The 21,689-nt window shown below is 37.3% G+C and overlaps 2 protein-coding genes across 3 annotated transcripts; both read right to left on the bottom strand.

Annotated features, from left to right (window-relative positions):
• Positions 1–587: 587 nt before the first annotated feature.
• Positions 588–9,548, bottom strand: LOC109041520 (neuroparsin-A). Its single transcript, XM_019057891.2, has 4 exons — positions 9,413–9,548; positions 3,940–4,016; positions 2,314–2,446; positions 588–1,031 (listed from the first exon to the last, which is right to left on the bottom strand). The coding sequence occupies exons 2-4, from the start codon at positions 4,002–4,004 to the stop codon at positions 897–899; spliced, it is 333 nt and encodes a 110-aa protein (XP_018913436.1). The 5' UTR covers positions 4,005–4,016; positions 9,413–9,548; the 3' UTR covers positions 588–896.
• Positions 9,549–11,673: 2,125 nt separating this feature from the next.
• LOC109041522 (uncharacterized) lies at positions 11,674–21,299 on the bottom strand. 2 transcript variants are annotated; one of them, XM_019057892.2, is made up of 8 exons: positions 21,130–21,299; positions 19,776–19,986; positions 18,112–18,760; positions 16,714–16,845; positions 16,068–16,299; positions 13,687–13,898; positions 12,460–12,599; positions 11,674–11,983 (listed from the first exon to the last, which is right to left on the bottom strand). In XM_019057892.2, exons 4-8 carry the CDS (start codon positions 16,726–16,728, stop codon positions 11,878–11,880), a joined length of 705 nt encoding a protein of 234 aa, XP_018913437.2. In that variant the 5' UTR covers positions 16,729–16,845; positions 18,112–18,760; positions 19,776–19,986; positions 21,130–21,299; the 3' UTR covers positions 11,674–11,877. The 2 variants fall into 2 exon arrangements, with proteins under 2 accessions (XP_018913437.2, XP_072157280.1); XM_072301179.1 differs by lacking the exons at positions 11,674–11,983; positions 12,460–12,599; positions 13,687–13,898; positions 16,068–16,299; positions 16,714–16,845 and having other exon boundaries at positions 18,118–18,760.
• Between the last annotated feature and the right edge of the window lie 390 nt (positions 21,300–21,689).

Here is a 21,689-nt window from a genome sequence, read left to right as displayed (position 1 = left end):
ATTCGTGTCGGTATCGATGCTGTGCTTGGATTACATTTTGCAATAAGGAACCACTATATCTGCCTCCCCTTTAAAAGCACATATCTGCGTAGGGAAACCAATGGCATATGTGTTGTTTTTAAAATGAGCCGAAAATAGTGGTTCTTTATTGCAAAATGTAATCCATTTATTGTAGAACTGAGGTGCTCGGAAAATACTTAAAAAGGTCACTGGACTAAAAGTACCGTTAATGCCCGCTGAATGTTAATTCTAAAATGGGCAATTTTGTGTTATGGCCCAGATAAGCTATAAACAAATAAAAAGAGCGTTTTATAATAGGAGGGCATTGCAAAATAAACGGAGTAAATGTCACAGAAAGTTTTTGAAAAAATACAGCTTTCTACAAAAAAAAAAAAAAAAAAAAAACGAGGTCAAATGTCAATTTTTGTAATGCTTTTCTAAATTTGAGCGAGAAAGCTTTTTGAATCATCAGCAGGGATTGAAGATTTAATAGAGTTTGTGTGTCCTGGGTACTGGAATATCCAGTTCTTTGAGAGAGAAGGAGAGAGAGAGAGGATAATGACATATGTTCAAGGAAGGAGAAACAGTAGGAAAACAAATCTTAACAACAATTATATTCCAGATGTAAAACTAGCATTTTCCCACCTGCTGACGCTACATGACATAGCATTTGTGTATTTAAGAAGGGATACGTCCGTATTGTGGCACGGTTTCCACGAACGCAGAATTCATTTGATTTCCGCGGGTCAGAAGAACTGTTTTTTTTTCTTTATTCAATGTGCATTTTTAACTGTTTTAGATCCAATGAGAGATATTTTAATGAGTAGTTCCGTTGAAATTTTGGCAAAAAAATCATGTCGGTCATGGTGGAAATAAGGTTCAAATTTTGAGCAGCGTTAACAGATCGACGTGTTGAGGTCACAGTCTAATGTTTTCGAAGAACATCCAACGCAGCGGTCACATTTGCAGTGCATTCCATCCCCGCATTCACCGAAAATCTTTGAGGGTCCGCCACAGATTTGTCCAGGGCCCTGAAAATCGATTGAGCATTAGTTTCAGAATAAAGCGTTGTTGTCTTCCATAAAATGCAGGTCAAAGTTCAGTGTAGTCTTCTGTAGGCATTTAAGAGTTTAGTGAAAACAACTCGAAGCAGCCAGCCCAAGGGCAATCCTGGTTTTGCACTGGGATATATTATAATTTTTAAAGAAAAAAAAATGAATCAACATGAAATAAGAGGAGAAAATCGATAAAACTAACACCCTTTAAAATTAGAAAATTTTCCAACACGCCTTAAGCGTATTACGTATTACGTATTACATTAAGCTGTATTACGCGTCCAATTTTATCCCTCGCCCTCCTCAGGGTTGCGGGGAGGAGGGGGGGGGGGGTTGTTCCCTCAATCATGCAAAATGGCCCCCCTGAACGTTTTAAAAGCCTACTCTGCGTTGTTGATTCCATTATCATATGCTTTTAAGGTCGCCTGGAGGATGATACAAATATATGAACACTCGTGTCATCACTTGGTATCATGAAAAATTGAAGGCGATTTCTACTCGCTGAGCAGTTAAACGATGTCAAGTGTGAGGAATTATTCTAAATCACACGGGAAAAAAAGAATTGCTGATTCAGCAATTCAATTGCTAAAAGCAGTGAGTGCAATGTTTTAATGTAGATTTTACAACACAAAAATGCTACTTTAACCACCCTCGTGGTTAAATTAGTTTACAATGTGGTTAAAGTAGCATTTTTGTGGTTAAATTAGTTTACAATGTGGTTAAAGTAGCATTTTTGTGTTGTAAAATCTACATTGAAACATTACACTCACTGTTTTTAGCAATTGAATTGCTGAATCAGCAATTCTTTTTTTTTCCGTGCACGCTTAATACTTCCTCTTCGTCTGAATGACCTTATTTTTGCGCAACAGGTTCTTAGGGATTAATTTAGGCTCACATTGCTCTGCTAAGAAAACGCTTATTCAGTGTCTCAGTTTCCTCGCCTTACAGCTCCCGTTACGAGGAAAAGTAGCGGGCGTTTTCAATCAGTTCTTTGAAAATTAATATTTTCAACTTCAGTTTCGGTCGATTTAACATAAAATTTGGTCGATCTACCAAGTTCTTTTAATTGATCTGACCGAAAAACAACAACTTTCAATAACCCTAAGTAACCGTAGACACAGAGGTATTTGACTACAGTGCGCGCAGTATATCACAATTTGTACTGTACACCCTCGACCCTGTTTGTTAAAGAATTCAATTACCTACTTCCTATTAGGCCTCTTTTTGCTTGATTTGATTATAATGAGTAATTCCTTACCTTGCCACACTCCCAGTAACCGCAATGATTTTTGACTAATCCGTAAAGGCATTCCTCCTCAGGCAACAGGTTGCACTCCTCTCCTATGCACGGCAAACACAGTTTCAGTTTCAGAGAGCCTCCCACCACTGTCCTGAAACGATTCAAAGGAAATTTGCGAAAGTTCATAAATTAGCATCTAAGTCAAAGTGAGCGGTTGTAAGTTTGTAACCCGTCGGAAGAGCAGACAACATAATTCAACTTTTAAAACTTTCGCCAAGAAATTATTTGCACGTATTTATTCTAAAAGGAACTATGTTGAAATCAATAAAATCAAAGGAAACTGTGTGCATATAGCTTGCATCTGTACAGTTCCTTTTATTTTATTAATTTTACATAGTTTCTTTAAGCATGAGTATGTCAAGGATGTCCATCTTATTTCGAAATATCTATTTGTCTCCAAAATATCAAAGCTATACTCAAAGTAGGGTGATTTTTGATCAACAACTTTTAAATCTTCACTAGACGTGTCATTTTTGGCTAAAGTAAAAGATGCGTTTCTCCATTGCGATGTTAGAAATGTTTGATTTTATTGTATAAAAGAAAAATTCTCGAGAAATCCCTCTTAATGAATTTTCTGTAATTTGTATTTTTTAATAAGTTAGGGATATTCACAGTGAATTTCAAGCGGAAATGTTAATTAACTTTCTTCAAATAAATTAAAACATGTTGCATGTTCAGAAGTTTGCATCGTTGCAATCGGAATTAATTTTTTTTTTTACTTTAACCACTACTCAACCCTTAGATACCCATGTCAGTTCAAATTGACCTATAGCTTGCTAAAAACACGAGCCCAGTAGGTTGCACGGGACCGGCACATACGAGCTTTAGACATGGGTCTACAAATACATCCTAAAAAAAATCAGACGTCAAAAGAAAAAAATCCAATGTCAACACAGCCGAAAATAGGCGAGAAATTTTGGGTTTCATTTTTAATTTATCTCTCCAATCTGAGCGACACCTCATCGGTAACATATAGCAGAGCATTGCGAGTTTGCGCCTCACGCCATCGCGCCTTCAATTTTGCAGATACAACACGGACATCCATTAAGCCCGAATAGTTGTATCTCTACGCCGTCATCAACGCGCTTCCTTTCCCTTGCTCAATTATCGCCGTTGAGCGTCGACGAGCGTTGTGGTGTCCCTTATTTTTGAACCTTGAGAAAAGTTAAGGACAAGTTTGCTCTAAATATGCTTCATGATGTGTCCAATTCAATAATCATGTAGAAAAAAACTCCATGCTTAGAGACCTCCTAAGCGCCCTACCAGCGCACGACTAAAATTGGCTAAAAAAGAGTTGCGTCGGAGAATTTTTTTTTTTTTTTTTTTTTTTTTTTTTTTGGACGACCATCCATTGAAATATCTAAACCGCACAAAGTAAAAATTAACTAACTTCCCAAACTCGTTATAGAAACAACGCGCACGTGTCATCAGTTTCCCTACTTAGACAGGTGCTTTCATGTACGAACCAGAACGTGTATAGTTCTCATTATCACAATTCAGTCTATTTATTGTAATTTTATCGCATTAACGACTTAGCTCTCTACGAGAGACAAAAAAACAAATATATTATAGTTGTTAGCAAACCTTAAAGAAGGGTGTAATAGGGTAACGAGGAATGAAGTCACCAAAACACCGAAGGTCAACTGCATGATAATGTCCCACTGAAACAAAAAATATTTCGAAAAATTCTTGATAATTCTTCTATCACCATTTTTTACTGATAACACACTGATTGGCACTGAAATGTAAGACGGAGACAGTTATACCGTATTTCAATACATTTATTTCTCCTGCTAACAAATCGCCAGCGTGTCGTAAAATCCATCCACTCGTTCACAATCAGAAGTGGCATTTTTTTCTCTTTAAATATTTCTCGTCAAAATTTCCTACATTGGAAAGAAATAAAATAGTTATCACAATCAGCGGCTGGTTAAACATGCGCCAGGCTTAGGTCGTCAGTCACGATCACAGAAAAAAATGACTGTGCGCGGATAACCATCTTGGTTTTGTTAATTAAAAGTTGGTGCCGTATACATGAAACAATTGACAGAATAACCAACGGCATTGTATTGTCCACAACGTCTTTAGGGAAATCAATCATTTTCAATTAGTTGCTACTAGCCATTACAAATCTGTTCACCGAGACAAAATTGATGGTAAACTGCTCCATCAAGTTGACTCATTGCACCAAAGAGTGCGCTTGCGCTTCACCTAACTTGTTTTTGGTTGATGCTACTCGGTTAAGTGGGCTCATTGAACTACAGAATGCGTTAGTGCAGATTATAAACTTGTTGATTATGAAGGTCACCATCTCAGATAACTCAATTAAAGTATTTTGTTAGTAGTCTGCCCCGCCAATTTTTTACGCTTTACCAACATTGAGTCACCAAAGAAAGCAATCAGATATGGGCTGATTAGGGAAAGTATATTGATAAATTTTCAAGAATTCATATTCAACCCACCTTGTGTGACTGATAAGCATGTAATAATATGTTCGTGGAGCGTACTCCTTTTCCCGTCCCTGGCTCGGGCGTCGGTAAAGTCGCCGCTAAACTATATGACTTCACGCAATTAATTATTCTTGACTCTGCTCGGTTTTAATGATAATTAAAGGACATTTATTACAACAATTCAGAAACTCGGGCGATGTTAAATTTTTCACTGATTTAAAAAAAGGGATTAAAACGAACTAAAATATATATCAAAACCAAAAATTATTTCATTCTAAAAGTAAAGTATACCTCATATCGTAATTTTCGAGGGGAAAAATAAAACTAACACTGTATTTGAAAACAGTGTTTGAAAATTTCTTTCCTCCCCCCTCTCTCCCATTGGCATCAAGTTTTACTAAAATCCGACGAGCAGGAACCGAGATAGCGTTTTAGGCCACGCCCGCCACCTTGGTTTTTCGAATTTTCGAAATTAGACTAAAAATTCGAATTTAATCGATGGAATGGGAGCCGATGTATCAATTTAGGCTACGTCCGCCGTCTTAAATTTTCAAATTCAGAAAATTCAACTTGAAACGCATCGTACCCAAAATCTAAGCTCAGATTCGGTTTTCTCGTGAAAAATCGATGCTATTTCATGTATCATATGTTACCATAGCATAAAGAAAAGAGGGTAAGCGTAGGCGTAAAGATTCTATCAAAGCCGGCCGTTATGCGGAAGTAGGCACAGAATTCAAACGTTTGAGCTACGCCGCCAAGCGCCAGGCGCCAAGCATTTGGTTCGTCCGTTTCCGAGAAAACAAACTTCTTCTTACTCATCAGCTGACCCACTCCGAATCACCCATGTTGCCACGTCGGACTGATATGTTAGAATCTACAGGCCTACGTTAATCTCTTTCCTTCATGATATGGTGACATATGATACATGAAATTGCATCGATTTTTCACGAGGAAGCCGAATCTGAGCTTAGATTTTGGATATTATGCGTTTTAAGTCAAATTTTCTTTTATTTATTTTAAAATCACTCAGGAAAATTTGCGGAAACTCATTAGAATAACAGTGTGTATTCTTTTAAAAACATTGATCAAAAATAAAACATTGACGGTATTTGAATCCATTAATCTCGGAGATAACTTGAACACGGTTGTTCTACGACTCTTTACGCATGTTGTTTTCTTCCGCATTGGTTGTCGGCAGCGTAGCGACCAAAGGACCCTGGTACTAATAATAGTTTTCAAAATCAATTTGTTTCTACATTCAAAATTCCAAGGAAATGGCAGAAATTTATCAATTGTTACTAATGTTTTAACAATGTTTCTTGTCAATTGTATGCTGTCGTTAAGCTAAACATCCCAGGTTTACCAGTAGGCTAGGCATGCACTATATTTAACACCATGTCAAGGCTTCAGTACTTTAGAGGGGTAATTTTTTTATTCTCTATTCTACATAATCTCACTTGTTCAAGTAAGTAGCCTGGGCTTATTTGTCCAATGCTAGAAGCGCTTTAGCCAATCATAAAAATTATCCTAGTTTGAAAATTTTGAATTGAATCTCGACATGAAAAGAAAAAAAGAAAAAATAGATAAATAAAATGCAGTTATAAATAACAACGAAGAGATATTTAATAAAGTATAAAAATTAAAATGAAGTGACTGGATTAAAGTAAAAAAAAAAAAAAAAATTGCAAGAAATAAAATAAAGTAAAGTAACGATCAAATACAGGGAAGAAATAAAGAATAAATAATCAAAGAAAAATAATATAAGTAAAGAAAAAACAATAAAGTAAAACATGAAAATTAAGTAAAGAGACAAAGGAAAAAAATTAAATAAAGTAAATAAATAAAAAAGAAATAATCAAAGACAAATTATATTACGTAAAGAAAAAAAATAAAGTAAAAAATTTAAAATGAAGTAACGAAATAAAATAAAGTAAAAAACTGAAATAACGTTAAAAATAAAATGAAATACAAAAATTAGAAAAATAAATGAACCAATCTAAGTATGTAGATTGAATATCCTGGCTTTCCGTTCAAATCGAAGCTATGTACAGGTTTTTCGGTCAAGATTCTCATCATACTGTATAGGTAGCTCAATCGTTAGGGTCTCCGGCTAGGGTTAGATAGGTCCCAGGTTCAATCCCCGCGGTAGGCAAAAAAATTTGATAGGTCGGATACGACTACAGCACCTCACAATAAGTGCTGTAGTCTCATTTTACTCGATTTCGAAATTTATTTACGCGATTAACCCATTTCCACCATCCCCTAGCTGTGAACCTCGAAATTGCACACCTTTGTATTCAATTTTTTTAGTTGTACGTTTCACAAGAAAATACTTCTCTTTATGGCTAAAAATACAAAATATTAGGTTCTCCTTGCTTTCATGATTGATACACAAAACATCCAGATGCATGGGTCAGTTTACCATCTTTGAAGGTCTATCTCAGCAGCGTTGTGCGGGACGTCTACGGAGGACGGCGCGCCCGCCCAGCAGTGTTGGTGCGATTTACCATCTTTGTTGTGAACGCCTACCTGATCGCGGTTTGAGGTTTCTAACCATCCTACATTTGTGCTCGTAGCAAAATTGTTCTCAGGGGTCGAATCTGGGAATCCAATATGGTAAATGTCACCTACTATCTGGCTATGAGCACCAAAGATTTTTTTTCCGTGGCAATACATTTATTTCTCCTGCTAACGAATCGCCAGCGTGTCGTAAAATCCATCCACTCGTTGACAATCAGAAGTGGCATTTTTTTCTCTTTAAATATTTCTCGTCAAAATGTTCTACATTGGAAAGAAATAAAATAGTTATCACAATCAGCGGCTGGTTAAACATGCGCCAGGCAGGTCGTCAGTCACGATAACTACCGTGGTAGAGGACACGCCTCGGTGGTTAGTGGTTACCACAACTATTACAGTAGTACTCGGTTTTTACAGCAAATGTAATTAATTATTCATCAGAACACTAAAGGTATTTCAATATCAATAGGTCAAACCTGATTTTTCAACCCATCTCGATAAACATTGCTTTACGGAAAATATTGCTTCCGTAGAGTAAGATCACAACTCGTGATTGAATAGGCACACGGTAAATAAAAAAAGAAAATTCATGAAACTGTTAAAATGTATGAATCAGAGAGCCCCTTCTAAAATTTTCTACACCCAATTAATGTAGAGTTTACATTAAAAAGATATAATACAAGAATTTTAGCATCAAAAGTGTGAAATTCTAAAAATTACATTCGGTTTTCAATATTCTGATTGCTGAAATAAAAAAATGCGATGATGCAAATATTTGCCAACGTTTTACTCTTGTAAAGAGGAAAATTTAACAGAAAATATTTCCTTTTAAACTTGTGAAATTTTTTCTCTCGTCCAAAAATATTTACATTCAAGGAAATATTTTCTACATACAGGATATTTTTGTTAATTTTTTAAAAATTGTAAATAAAAAAACTATTGCAGATTTTGGAATGCTGCATCGGCGGTACGCAGTTTTCAATTGTAGCAGTCAATATATAATTTATAAAACGAAGGATATCGATAAAGTGTTTGTTTAAGTTTACACAAATGGAGCAATGGAAACTCGTAAAAATTGGAAGGTATCTAGAAAAACCAAAAAAGGTCTCCTTATTCGTGCTCTTTAACAGCTTTTTTCAAGAGTTTTTCTCTCTGAAAACAAGCCCTTCAACTTTTTTTAGTTGTTCTACTTTTCCTTTTTCTATCTTATTTTTTTGTAAACAGTGAATGTGACTGGAGCTAGTTTGACTAGTTCAGTAAGTAAAAGGCAGCTAAAACATTCTTATAATCCGATGCTTCCCAGCTATCAGGCATTACGACTTGAATGTTGAATTTTTTTTCCTCTTTCTTTTTTTTAAGGTAGATTTCTGAGAAATGCTGCAAACTTTTTTATCTTCGAATTAGATTTTGTGTAAAATCGGTAGCACAAACTTTACGAGCAGTGGTATTTGTATCTTGCAAATTTAGTAATACAAGAATAATACTGTGAAGAATTCGAGTCCCAAACATGATTCGAGTGAAAAAATTCTGTTTTATTCGATGAAAATCTTCCCTCCGTTGTCTGTCGTTTTGAGCAGCAGCTCAAAGTAGTTTATTGCTAGATTGGGATTAAAAGGGGATAAATTAGGGAAACAGGACCACGCTTTGTCACGCTGAGACCCTGACTCGGGTCAAATAGTGGTAATGGGGACTAAAATTTAGGAATCTTTGACCAATGAAAAAAAGAAAAAAAAAAACACTAAGAAGTGGCCCGAACTGAAAAAAAAGAGAAGAAATCAATCATTTCCTCGGACACCCTGGTACAGTATTTGATAGTCGCGAATGAATCCCAGTATATACTAATTTAATTCAATTTTTAATTTTAAAAAATATTCTTCGTTTTAACATTAACATCTCGTACTTGTTTTTTCCAATTAATTTTTTTTTTATTCGTTTCATATGGTTTTTCACGAAGAAGAAGGAAACAAAAACTTGCATGCAACGTTAAAGGGTGTAATACGACCCAATTGGTAGAGTAGGAGAGGTTATCTTATAGCGCCTATCTATCACCCAAAAAGTGCGACAATATTGATAGCGTGATTTTGACTTACCTCGGAGTTTCAGTGCTCGTTCTTCGACGGAGTGAATGAAAACATGTGAAACCCTTTTTTAGCGAACCGTTAGTGTTATAGATCCTTCGCGCCAACGTCAGCAAAATTATGTGAAAGAGTTTTTCCATTAATTTTTCTTTATTTTATACCGGATCGAAGGAGCAAATCTTAATGCCTCGCGACAGATTGCCCATTCAAGTTGAAAGGACTGTCGATTCGATTGAGGGACGATTTTCCGTTCCGCCTGCGTCTTGCACAGGGATCAGTTTTAAAATCACGGAGAAATTTATAATTTATCGATTTCTGATGACGTAAATGCTTTAAAAATAAGTAATTTCATGGCGGCTCTACCCTTCGCCCTTCTCTGTTGAGATATTCGTTGGGGTCATCAAATCATCGAAGATTTCTTTGTCGCGAACAAAGACCTCGAGACCTTGAGCGTCTTTTTTAACCCTACGTCAGAAAATGAGGGAATCAGAGATTGCCATTCGTTACCAGAAAAATTTTAATTAATAATATACGTATACACAATGAAAAAATGACAACTAGCGTGAAATGAAAATAGACATTGTAACTCTATTTCCTCACTATATTAGAGGAAAGAAAGCTCTTAACGCTAACAAGCCGGTAACAAATCGAGTGTCAGAGATTTTTTTTGAAAACTACCAGTGGCGAGGTGTAATGATCGACTATCGATATTTCCCCATTTGTAGCTGTGGTAAAGAATCGATTATTAAGGTGTTCGCTCCGAATACCCTGTTTATCAATCCTTTTTCCCATAGGTTTAAATGGCAGATCAATCGATAGCTTTCCACGCCACGCCATTGACACACCTATCCCTAGGAATTCCAAGATGGGTCGAATTGACCCCACCATCTCTTCTTCGGGAGTTATGGCACCGCTGAATACGAGCTTTAGATACGTCTACAAATTACAAAGACATCTTAAAAAGAGGATCAGACATCAACTTTAAAAAGAGAAAAAAAATCTAGTGTTAACACACAGCCGAAGATAGTATAGATGTATTCCAGCCTCCTCGTTTTCTAACTTTTCCCCCGAATCCAAGCGACACAGTGGCGTGGCGTGAACTGCGATATATCGATTGTTATTCCATTTAAACCTATGGTAAAGAATCGATTATTAAGGCGTTCGCTACGAACACCCTGTTTATCGATCCTTTTCCATAGGTTTAAATGGCATAACAATCGATATATCGCAGTTCACGCCACGCCACTGGCGACACAGAATTGGCAACATAGAGCGGAGCATTGCCAGTTCCCGTCGCGCACCATCGCGCCTTCAATTTTGCAGATGCTACAAGGACATCCATCAAGCACGAATAGTTGTATCTCTGCGCCGTCATCAACGCACGTCCTTTCCCTTGCTCTATTATCATGTTGTGTTGGTTCTGTGTCTCTAATTTGTATTCGTGCATCAAAAGCTACGCAAGCTCTTAAAGCAACACAGCCGAAGCAGAGAGCTACTAGTAGAGACGTATTACGATCGGGCCTCGTGTTTTAAATAATAATTCATCATGCGTAAAGTAAGAAATCTGATGGTGAAAATAATTGAACACATTTATTGAATGGAATACTTTTTACAATCACTTATTACTTAAGCCCATAAAAATTAGACGAACACACCTCTTATGCTACAGAGATGCTCCAAATTAAACTTTCTTGTTTTTAATATTTTAGCTACTCTTAAGCTTTTTGCATACAGTGGCCGTTTTCTACAATGTCATTGCGGCGCAAAACGCAAATTTTTTCAAAGATAATAGGTATGCTGAAAAATGCAACCATGAGGTCACTATATTTCCATAGAGACAATTCAGCAATTTCAAGCTCTGAAAAACCGGCGGCTTCAATTCAGACCCTCATTATTTTTGCATGCTTTATTTTGAATGTTTCGACGCATGTGACTTGAAAGTGAGAATGTGACTAGCAAATTAATTAATTAAAAAAAAAACAAAAAAAAAAAACTTGTTTTTCCTAGGAGTGCTTCTTCATTGCCCTCAAAATCAAAATTAATATTTACATGTTTATGCTGGTTTTTGGTGTCTTGATGTACATCGTTGTTCTCTAGAAAAATACCACGAAGTTACACTTTTTGTGTTAAAAAAAGACATATTTATATCTTGCGATTGTGAAACCTCTAGCGATATTTGAATCAGAGTGCTCGTTGTAGTAAAATATAAATTGACTCTCACAACGTAAATTATTTGGTGAGATGATTTCAGGTCGAGATTCAATACTACAATCGTATGAAAAAGAATATATATACAAACTCGTTTCAAATGTGTCGTAATAATCAAGTCGCTCCTTGAGGGAGGCAGTTTCAGAGGGGGGACAGTATTCCATTTGATCCCGTATTTGATTTTCCCCATCCAACAAGAGATGAACGTATCCGTCCGATGAAAAATTCGTGCTGTCGTGGCAAAAACTGGCCCATGAGGGTATGTACGGTCACCCAGAGGAGGAATCGGCTTCACACGCTGTTTGTTTTTGAAGACTATCATCTCCGTAGTCGCTTCCTGTGTTCAAACTTCGGCTAACTGTGTCACTTCTTTCTCTGTAAGATACATAATTTGAGTGCGGTATAACAGCTTGCCTTGGAATTGGCCATTAAATATAGGAATTAAATATTTTCAATTTGTGATTAAAAGGGTGATTTCACGATAATAGGAATAGTCGTGTCGCCGTGGGTTATGAACGACATAGGGCAAAACGATTGAAAACCAATTAATTATCAGTAGGAATGATGTCCCTGAACCATCTTACTTGCTGATATAGTGATGTAATACAGTCCTCACTTCAGAAGTCCTACAGAATTTTCCGAAAAACCATGACCCATTCCGCCTGAATACTTGTCTTGGATTGTGCTTTGTGTCAAGATCGTACCCAAGCTCGGTTTCGCTCAAGCTTTCAGAATTTTATATTTCCCCTCCTTCCTTATCTCAGACATTCCTATATCCCCTTCCACCACAAAGAACTTTAAAATTAAACTAAAACATGTAACGAACACAATCTAACGAGAGACTTTGATACCTGGAAGATTTGGTTGTGATGGATTTCAAACTTTGACTTCCGCTGCTATTTAGCCTGCGTCTCGACCGTAACTTCACGGAACGCAGCATTTCTAAATTGACAACTGGGCAGCGAGGGTCTACATTTAGTTTTCGCTCTTTCTGGAAAATGGAGAAACGAATCAAATAAAATGGGTTCATTCTGCATCGAAAGTGTTTCACTGGTCAAATCGAGATGAAAATTTCGTTTCCTGAACTTCGTTATGATAATGTTTGTTCGTCGAAACTGAACTTAAAACAGGTAGAACTGATTATTCGAGCAGATAATTTTTTTCAACGGAAGAAAAATTGAAATAAATCAAAACCATTACATTACTATACTTAATATCAACCAGAAAAACCATATTTTCATGAAGCAAGTGCACAAGGATTCATGCACAACTTTTCGTGTCAGGGGCAGATGTATGCAAACAGGAAAACCGGAAAAGAGCCCGGTTGGTCGGCCGATTTTCAGGGTAATTTTCCTCTGGTCTGTCTCCATCTTACTGCAAAAAACTCCCAAAAGAAGCCAATTAAAGTAGTGCTCCCATTTCATGTCCGTCAAAAGTTCCGGGATTCGGAACTTTTTTGTTCCAATTTCTCCTGCTCCACGACCGTCAATAGTTCCGGAATTCTCTTTAGATGTTTTCAAAAGTTCCGGAAAATGCAAAACATCCGGAACATTTCGGGAATTTCAAAAGTTCCGGGAAAAATTCAGAAAAATCTCGAAAGTTCCTAAATTTGGTACTGGTTCCGGGAAATTGGAGCACTGAATGAAAGTATTAATGGGCCGAAAATCCCGAATACTTTTTGAGTCCCTGTTCACGTCTGCTTCGTGCCCAGTGGATGCATTATTGCTTATGATTTTTGTATTTTTTTACCACCATTAAGCCTGGTCCCACACGGCCGTATCTCTTGCGTGCAATAGACCCAAAAATAGGTACATCAATTCTACCGTGCTAAGGAAGAGCGCCGTATGAACATTCGAGAGTTGCTGAATTTCCTTTGATGACATTTTCAGGGACTTTAGATCAAAATACCAAGAATATGCTCTGAAAAATAGGAAGAAAAATACGAGTATTCATAAGTTTACCAGGGAATTCGCGTTTTATCGAAGGAAATTTGGCAACGCCTGAAGGTTCATACGGCGTTTTTCCTTATCATGGCAGAATTCATCAGCTTATTGTTAGTTTTAGTGATAATGACTTACACTTTGCTGCGGGGTTTTGCGCAACGTCACAGCCCTGAGATCTTCAACCGTAATAGGAGGCCTCCTTATTCCATCACTCTTCTTGTCCGCCTCTTTCTTATCTCCTCCCTTGAGCTGCTCCCATGTGGGTGTCATTTGCCCGCCAGGGAGGGGCGGGGGTGGGGGAGGAGGGGGTGGTGGCGGAGGAGGCGGTGTGGATGTCCCTTGGAAGTCTGGAAGAAAAACGGGATGCGATGAAACTAGAGCTAGATCATTAGTAATAAATAGTGACGTGAAGGCGCATCTGCTTTGCGATATATCGATTAATCGGCCATTTAAACCTATGGAAAAGGATCGATTAACAGGGTGTTCGCAGCGAACACCTTAATACTCGATTCTTTACCATAGGTTTAAATGGCATAAAAATCGATATATCGCAATTCACGCCACGCCACTAAGTTAGAGAATCCACGATTTGGTACGACGCACAGTGGATCGAGTAAATTAGAGAGGTCGGGCATGAAATTTTTGACTGAAGCTGCAAATTTTGATGATTATTTCGTTACATTTTAGACCTTAAGGGGTGCCTCCAGTAGAGAATTTCACCAGGAAACCAGCGAGACCACTTTTATAAGAACCTCAATGTCTCGTATAAACAGAGTTATAAGCGTTAAATTCTGGAACATTTGACACACCAATCAACACGAATTGAATTTTTTATACTATTCTATGGTTATCTTGGGAAAAATGTCAAGCCATAAGGTTGATTGTTTTCCTCTTGATATGCGCGAAAATTTTGAGTACCTAGTGGGCATTGAAATGAAATGTTTAGAGCCGAGCCATTTTTGCATCTGCTCTTTTTTGTGAAGCAAAGTTAGATTGTTTTTTCGAGACGAATGAGGAGAAAACCCACTACGATGTTCAAAATCTATACACGGAAAAAACAACTTTGTGTGGAGCCTTAACACTTAAGTTGGCGCTATTTCACCTGAAGTGTTAGGGTTCAGCGCTAACTTATTTTTTTCCGTGTAGCTCAACAGAACCAAATGAAAAAGTGAGATGAAATAAAAAAAAATAAACTTACTCAACTTCCTGAAAAAGGAAATAACTTGCGAGATTTGGATTGGGGTGGAACTTAAAACTTTATTTCACAATGGAAAGATCTAATGAAATCGCTGACATTCCTTTAAAAATGACCACTTCAACAAGTAGCAAATATTGAATGCCAGAGAACAGAAAGCAAACGGCTTTTATAAATCGCATGAATGATGAGAACAGATCCTTCAGACATCGACTTATAGGCCCTGAAAAAAAAATGAAAAAAGGTAACAGCGTATCAAAATCAAATGTGGTCAATGACTGCTAAAAAGAGACATGCTTAAAATTATGATGGAATCGACATCACAATTAAAAAAACAGGCATTTGTTCAGAAAACAGCATTTATGCGACGTACTCTTCATAAAGGTCGTAGATTCCTTTAACCTGATTACCTAATCATATCTGCATAAACCTGAAGATATTTATCGGCAATTTACGAAAGTAAGGAAAACACTCATTTCACAAATAAATTATCAGAACGTTATCTAATATTCTGGGGGAAAAAATAAAAAAGTTTGAACGTGAGGTGTCGTGAACATAGCACCGTAAATAATAACCGTAATTAACCGCAAATCCGTAATTTTTCAATCAAATGAGAGATGCTGATGTATACTTTAGATTTATCCTCCATGGCTAAACATCATTTCATTTGTTTGAGTTAAATCTATTAAAACTTGTACGGCTCAATTATTAGCAAAATGTAACGTGACTCAGTGCGTGGCTGAATCTGTCAGAGTGAAATAAAAATAATTTTGGAACTTGGAAAATGTTATCCCTGATTTTATATTTCTTTCAGACAGTCATTGACAATGATTTTGAGAAACGCTACGATTTTAATTTTTTCATGTTCTCTCATATACTACTCACTCTTCACTCATAAGCTGTAGGTTCTCTGTTTTCTGACACTTACTCCTACTAAGCTATCATCTTAGCTCCATTTGCTCTTAAAATAAAAAAAAAAAAAAAAAAAAAACAAAATTATCACGGTCATTAATGTGCCCTGATCAACTTTAACTGTCGTGCTGAAAAAGAACATCGATGGAGCATTCAAATGTCGCTCAATTTCTTTCAATGAAATTTTGATGTTTTAGAAAAAAGTTGCAAATATTCTTCTTTGAAATTCTAGGATACACTAGAATAAATCGCGGTTGAACCTTTTTGAGAAATTCAAAGAGGAAAATTCCCTGAATTTGTTTTCTACCGAAAGAAATATGGCAAAATCCGAATGTTCATACGGCGTTTTACCCTAACACAGCAGCTTTCCATTAATATTCGATTATCAAATGTGGTAATGGATACTCACTGTACAATGGATTCTGATGGTTCTGCACTAAAAGTGTTTTGAGTTGCTGAATATTTGAATCCAGAGTTTCCAGTTTTGAAATCAGTTGGGGCAAGACTGATCCGACACAATTACAAGAACAGCACGAATTTACTTTGGGAGACACAGTCTTTAGCTCCGCCTCTTGCGATAATCCTGAGAGAACAGCACTTACATTCGGCTGAGATACTCTGGTCCGCAAATTCCAGACACCCTAGATAAATTTGAAGTTTATTCTATTAACGGAGCAAGTTAAATCAAGGAAATCTAATATCGCCTGCATTAAGTTTAGCAAAAAATCGTTACTGAGACGTTTAGCCTGTAAAATTTCCTGTCGGTTGTGTAACTGACAGTACATTTCTCTCTGTCGGCTGCGCGTAATTGCCATTCCATTTTACAGCCTAAAAGTCTTGATAATGATGATTAAGAACCTATAGATTTTTGTATGAATCTTATGCACATTTACAAACAGGACGATTTTTAATGGCAATGATTTTCTTTTTCCATTCGAAAATTGTAATCTGTCCAAATCATATGATAAAAAATAAAATAAAATAGAAAAAACTATCTGATATCAAGTTAAGTTTTAGGAATCTTAATTCCGGGAAACTCTCATAACAGCGCATACCTTGGCAGTGCTCATCACAATCCAAGACAGGATATCTATAACGCGAGATAGCGGGCAGTATATCGGCCATTTGGGTGGGCTGCTGGATCTTGGAATGATCTCACTGGCAATACGTTTACAGGCCTCTACGATCTGTTGAAAAAATTAGAAGATGCTACAGGAGACCAAGGTAGATTTACACAGGTATGGACAGAACTTAACAACTGGCCTCTGATTGGCTCTCCAACGGCCCCTTAACTTCCGCCATTTTGTATGTTTTGATTATTTTGATTTTCTATATGTTCGGTTTATCGTTCGTCAAAATTGTGTGTCATTTTTTGCACAATTTTGATAATGCGATATTAATTTTAACGTTTAAACGCACAAACGTTTGAATGTTAATTTGATTGTATTTAATTAAAAAACGGGCCACCTGTATATGTACATACTGTCAGAAATTTGTTGGTTAGAAGGTGGCTGCACTTTTGGGCCCTAAGCCTCCATGAACCGATCTGTCGGTACTCTCCCTATACAGGTACTCTACTACAGGAGACCGTGCGCAATGCGGTTTTCAAGATATTTTAAAAATAATGTGAATTTTCAGTCTAAAGTGAGAAATGAGCGATGATGGAGGATAAAAGTGAAGATTCGGATGCAACAAAGGATAATATTTTTCTTGTAAAATGTAATGGTACTTTGACCCCTTGTTCACAATAACAACATATCGAAGCACTGTAGCGCGGCCAGCGCACGATCAAGGGCTCAGGAAAAGACAAAGCGCCTTCAGTATCTCGCGTATGCAACGCGGACATCCGTAGATCACGAATAGTCGTATTCAGGCGTTGTGCGATTAAAATGCAATGGAGCACAAGACATGATGAGGATTAAACCCGTGTAGACATGTTCCCTCGTCAAAATCTCACACGGAACACGTTGAACTTATCGAAATCTTCCAAAATTAACTCATAGTTGAGAAATTAATGTTAGTGGTTACATTTTAAACAGTAAATTCAAACTTTCTGCTCGCGAAGAAACTATTTGAACGTGGGTCGAATCGTCGTTCCCCGAACGTAGGAACGTAACTTCATTCCGAGGTTGCAAAATTGACTCAAACAATTCAATTTTTTGCAAGAATGTCTGTGCAATTTTTGTCTAAAATTTGTCCGATTTTTGCGTGAGATCAAAGGAAAAATCAGTGAAATTTTCAGTTAGAAATGCCCAAGATTCTTCTGGTAAAAATGCAATTTGCGATAGGAAATTCGGCAACAATAAGATGCAGTTACGTTCTTTTGTGGGGAAACGACGACCTCAACCGTTGAAAACAACCTATACGTAAGGCAAATAACTAGAGCTTGATTTTACACTAATTCTCTTCTTAAACTCCTCTCGGAAACAACAACAAAAATCAAAGAAATGTACCTCTGGTACGTTGAACTCGGAGACTGACGTCAAGATGAGTTTCTTTTGGGGTTTTTTGGGTACTGATTCAGACTGTTCCGCCTCATTTTGGGAGTCCCCCTGTTTCTCCGAGTTGTGTTGAGGGGAAAAATCCGTAGCGACCGCAACATCTTTTTCCTCTACTTTCTTAGGGCAATCGACGTTCTCGAATTTTTCTTTATAACAACGCAGGACTTGGAGGACAACACCTCTATCGACTGGTGCTGATCCATGCAGAGGTCTTGCAAGCTCCAATTTTCGAGACAAGAACTAGATCTTGATCCCGCGTAAGAATGCAAGTTGTGCGTCGTTCTGCGATGCCTCCTTAGCGAATTGCCACTATTTATCCTCTTTGACTCTCTCGCTAATATCTTGATACAACGTCTGATCTCTTTCTCATACAATTTTCGGTCAACGAGGCTTGACGAGGATTCGCTTTCCTTGCAAAAGTCCGAGTCGCTTGATATTGATAATGGGAAGCAGGTTTGATTGAAGTCTCTAAGGCGTGAGAGAACGTGTGAGCTGGAATATGATGATCTCCTCAAGGGACAGTTCGAATGGTTTAGGAGGTAGGAGTCGGAAAATGGAGAGGTGAAGGGGAAGGAAATAGACAGATTGGAACAGGATTGGTCTGCAACAAGAAGAGTTAAGGATTTTCAGTCGTGAAACGTAGGCGGATCCAAGGGGGGCGTAAGCGATATAGCCCCCCTCCCCCGAAAACAAGGAGAAAGAAAAGGAGAATGAAGAAAAATGGGAGGAACGGAGGAAAGAAGAAGGAAAGACACTTACATTTGGCAATTATTCATGACAAAATTGATTCAATCTTCATAAAAAATGCTTCAAAAATCTTAAAATTCTCTGATGGAGCCCCCGGACCTTTTTTACGCCCCCCTCCTCCCGTTCGAGGTGCAGTGGCGTGGCGTGAATGATCGATTATCGATATTTCTCCATTTGAATCCGAGGTGAAGAATCGATTACTAAGGTGTTCGCTGCGAACACCCTACTAATCGATCCTTTTCCATAGGTTTAAATGGCAGATCAATCGATAAATCGCAAAGCACGCCACGCCACTGTCGAGGTGTCTAGATCCGCCTATGTCGTGAATGTCCACGGGAAAAGAGATCGCAGACCAAGAGAGATACAATCCTGTAGAGAAATTTTTGCCCAGTTCAGGCGAGAAATTGGATTTTGAGTTTTGATTTTGGGATTCTTCGTTATTGATCTAAAGAATAAAGAACCAGTAGTTAAAATCCATAACTTGAAGAAAATTTGAAAGCGTTATTTAATAAATAAAAAAGTGATAAAAACAGTATTTTACATGAAAAAATGTATCAGCAGTGAGAGGGTTCATTTTTTAAAAAATTTAAATTGAGTTTTTATGTTATTCAAAGAAGTGCAACGTGTAGCATTTGACAAGTGCAGTTTTTTCCGTACGGTGAAAAACTTCATTTGATTGAAAAAAATATTTTGCTGAAGAAACATCTTCCTTAAGTAAAATATAAATTTTTCCATAAGTAAACAAACAACTTGAGAAAAAAAGGTTTAAAACGGATATGATTTTTCCTGGGGGGGGGGGGGGAGGGGTTAAAATGAGTATCCTTGATTTCTGAAAAATCCCTCAATTAGATAGTCAATGATATTCTCACCTACATCTCCTAAACCTCGAAGGCGTGGGAGACGGTTGTCTTCACCAGAGTCTGAAGAATCGCTACTTTCATCTTCTTCACTTTCTAATTCCAAAATTGAATGTGCTATGGAGTTTTCTACTTTGTCCAATGTTCTCATCATAGTATAAAGGGTCACTTGTTTTTTACGATGCTGAGTGGTCCTCGGTTTCCTCTTCTTCATTTGATGACCCTGACATGGTGAAATTTATAGGTGTGAGTATTGAGCGGAGTCAAATATTAGTGAATTTTTCTCGATATTCTCGAATAAATGGGGAAAATTATTGCTCTAACAAAACTCTAACGGACCTTCAACGACGAAGAAATCATTTCGACGATAGAATTCCCCGACCACGTATCTCGTTTGCGGTGTTTTAAAATTTCCGCTACCATTTAATTTTTTTTGTTCTTTGTAGGAGAACAAGTGGATTGCATTTTGCAATAAGGAACCACTATCTCTGGCTCTCCCGTAAAAGCACCTTTCTACATAGAGAAACCAATGGCATATATGCTGTTTCCAAAACGAGCCAGAAATAGTGGTTCCTTATCGCAAAATGTAATCCAAGTCAACATCATTCCCCGAAGTGTTTACAGAATTTACCTCACACAAATAAGAAAAATCACGGAAATTTTAAAGAATTGGCTTTAAGTGGTGTTCTATATAAAAAATAAAATATGACAAGAAGTTTGCAACGTCGCAAACCGATATACGTGGTTTGGCAGTTTCACCGTCAATATTTAGTTTTAGGTATTTCGACTTTTCGATGTATATTAGATTTTAGGTATCCATTGTCGGAGTCTTTTTGAAAAGGCAAAGATAACGAACCAGAGCGTTGTGAGGGGGTTCCGAGGGGTCCCCCATAAAGCTGGTGCCCCCTTCCCCTCGCAGAGGTTGTGATCATGAAGCCATCCGATACTGTTAAGCCCCCATGAAGGCCCCCCTCCTTACAAAATTGTCTAGCCATTCGCATGGAAAAGAAAAACATATTTTGTGCTATTATAACGTCAATACGAGAAGAGGGACTGTAAAAAGTGAAAGGAAATCTTCAACGTCGCAAACTGAGATACACATTTTCACCATAGTTATGGCATCGTTGAGCTCAAACAATGGCATAATTTCTAAGATATTTCAATAAGACAAAGGCAAAAAATTACAATTTAATGGCTATAAGAAACGGATGCAAATTTCAAACTATAGATCACCGTATTTCTCCACTAAGTAGTTGACTTAAAAACTCGATTCATCGTTTATTTTTTCTCGCAAGCGACTTTGAATTTCACTACTTAATAAGACATTGACAAAGGAGAGGTTAAGGTTTCTGTAAAAAAACTTTACCCGAATCATAGCAGCAATGACCTCGTGGATGAAAAGCGAGTGGAGAGAAGAACTAACTCAGGTCGAACTAATTAATTAAATTTACGACAAAAATATTAACTGACTGGGACTCAACAATTATTTTAGGTTGGATCATCTCTAACAAAACCAAAAGAAAAGAAAGGACAAATTAAAAAAAAAAAAAATCATAAAATCAAAATAAAAAGGCAACGTTGATCGAGTTTCCCAGTCGTTCCGCGAGAGCGTGTATAGTATCTAGGTGACGTATGTTCGTGTATTTTTAATTTTTCTTTTCGAATTATTATAGTCTTTTTCGTGTTGCTAGCGAGCAACACTTTCGCTGCACCACACGAACTCGACTGAAATTTTTCATTTTTTTTGCTTCTCTCAACAGGCAAATTAAAAACTACGATCGAAGTTTGGGTAGAACATATTACAACCTTTGACGCGAGGCTGCTTTTGCATTAGATTACAGAGTGCGGTCATGAAATTCTTTCAGCCAGGAGAACACCCCCTTCCCCCTCCTAACCCTTTTAGGGCCGCCGTGACGTAACAAAACT

This window comes from Bemisia tabaci, chromosome 6, assembly GCF_918797505.1.
Source record: "Bemisia tabaci chromosome 6, PGI_BMITA_v3".
Classification (NCBI taxonomy): Eukaryota; Metazoa; Arthropoda; class Insecta; order Hemiptera; family Aleyrodidae; genus Bemisia; species Bemisia tabaci.
The sequence above is the reverse complement of the archived record's forward strand: the minus strand, read 5'-3'. Positions and strand labels throughout refer to the sequence as shown.

What these genes read in the sequence shown, in the direction of transcription:
- LOC109041520 (XM_019057891.2), bottom strand. Translation starts at nt 4,004, where the DNA reads ATGCAGTTGACCTTCGGTGTTTTGGTGACTTCATTCCTCGTTACCCTA. An exon ending in CTATTACACCCTTCTTTAAG is followed by an intron (nt 2,447 to 3,939) that starts GTTTGCTAACAA and finishes GAATCGTTTCAG; the next exon opens with GACAGTGGTGGGAGGCTCTC. An exon ending in GTTACTGGGAGTGTGGCAAG is followed by an intron (nt 1,032 to 2,313) that starts GTAAGGAATTAC and finishes ATCGATTTTCAG; the next exon opens with GGCCCTGGACAAATCTGTGG.
- LOC109041522 (XM_072301179.1), bottom strand. An exon ending in TCGAGGTTTAGGAGATGTAG is followed by an intron (nt 18,761 to 19,775) that starts GTGAGAATATCA and finishes TTCTTGTTGCAG; the next exon opens with ACCAATCCTGTTCCAATCTG.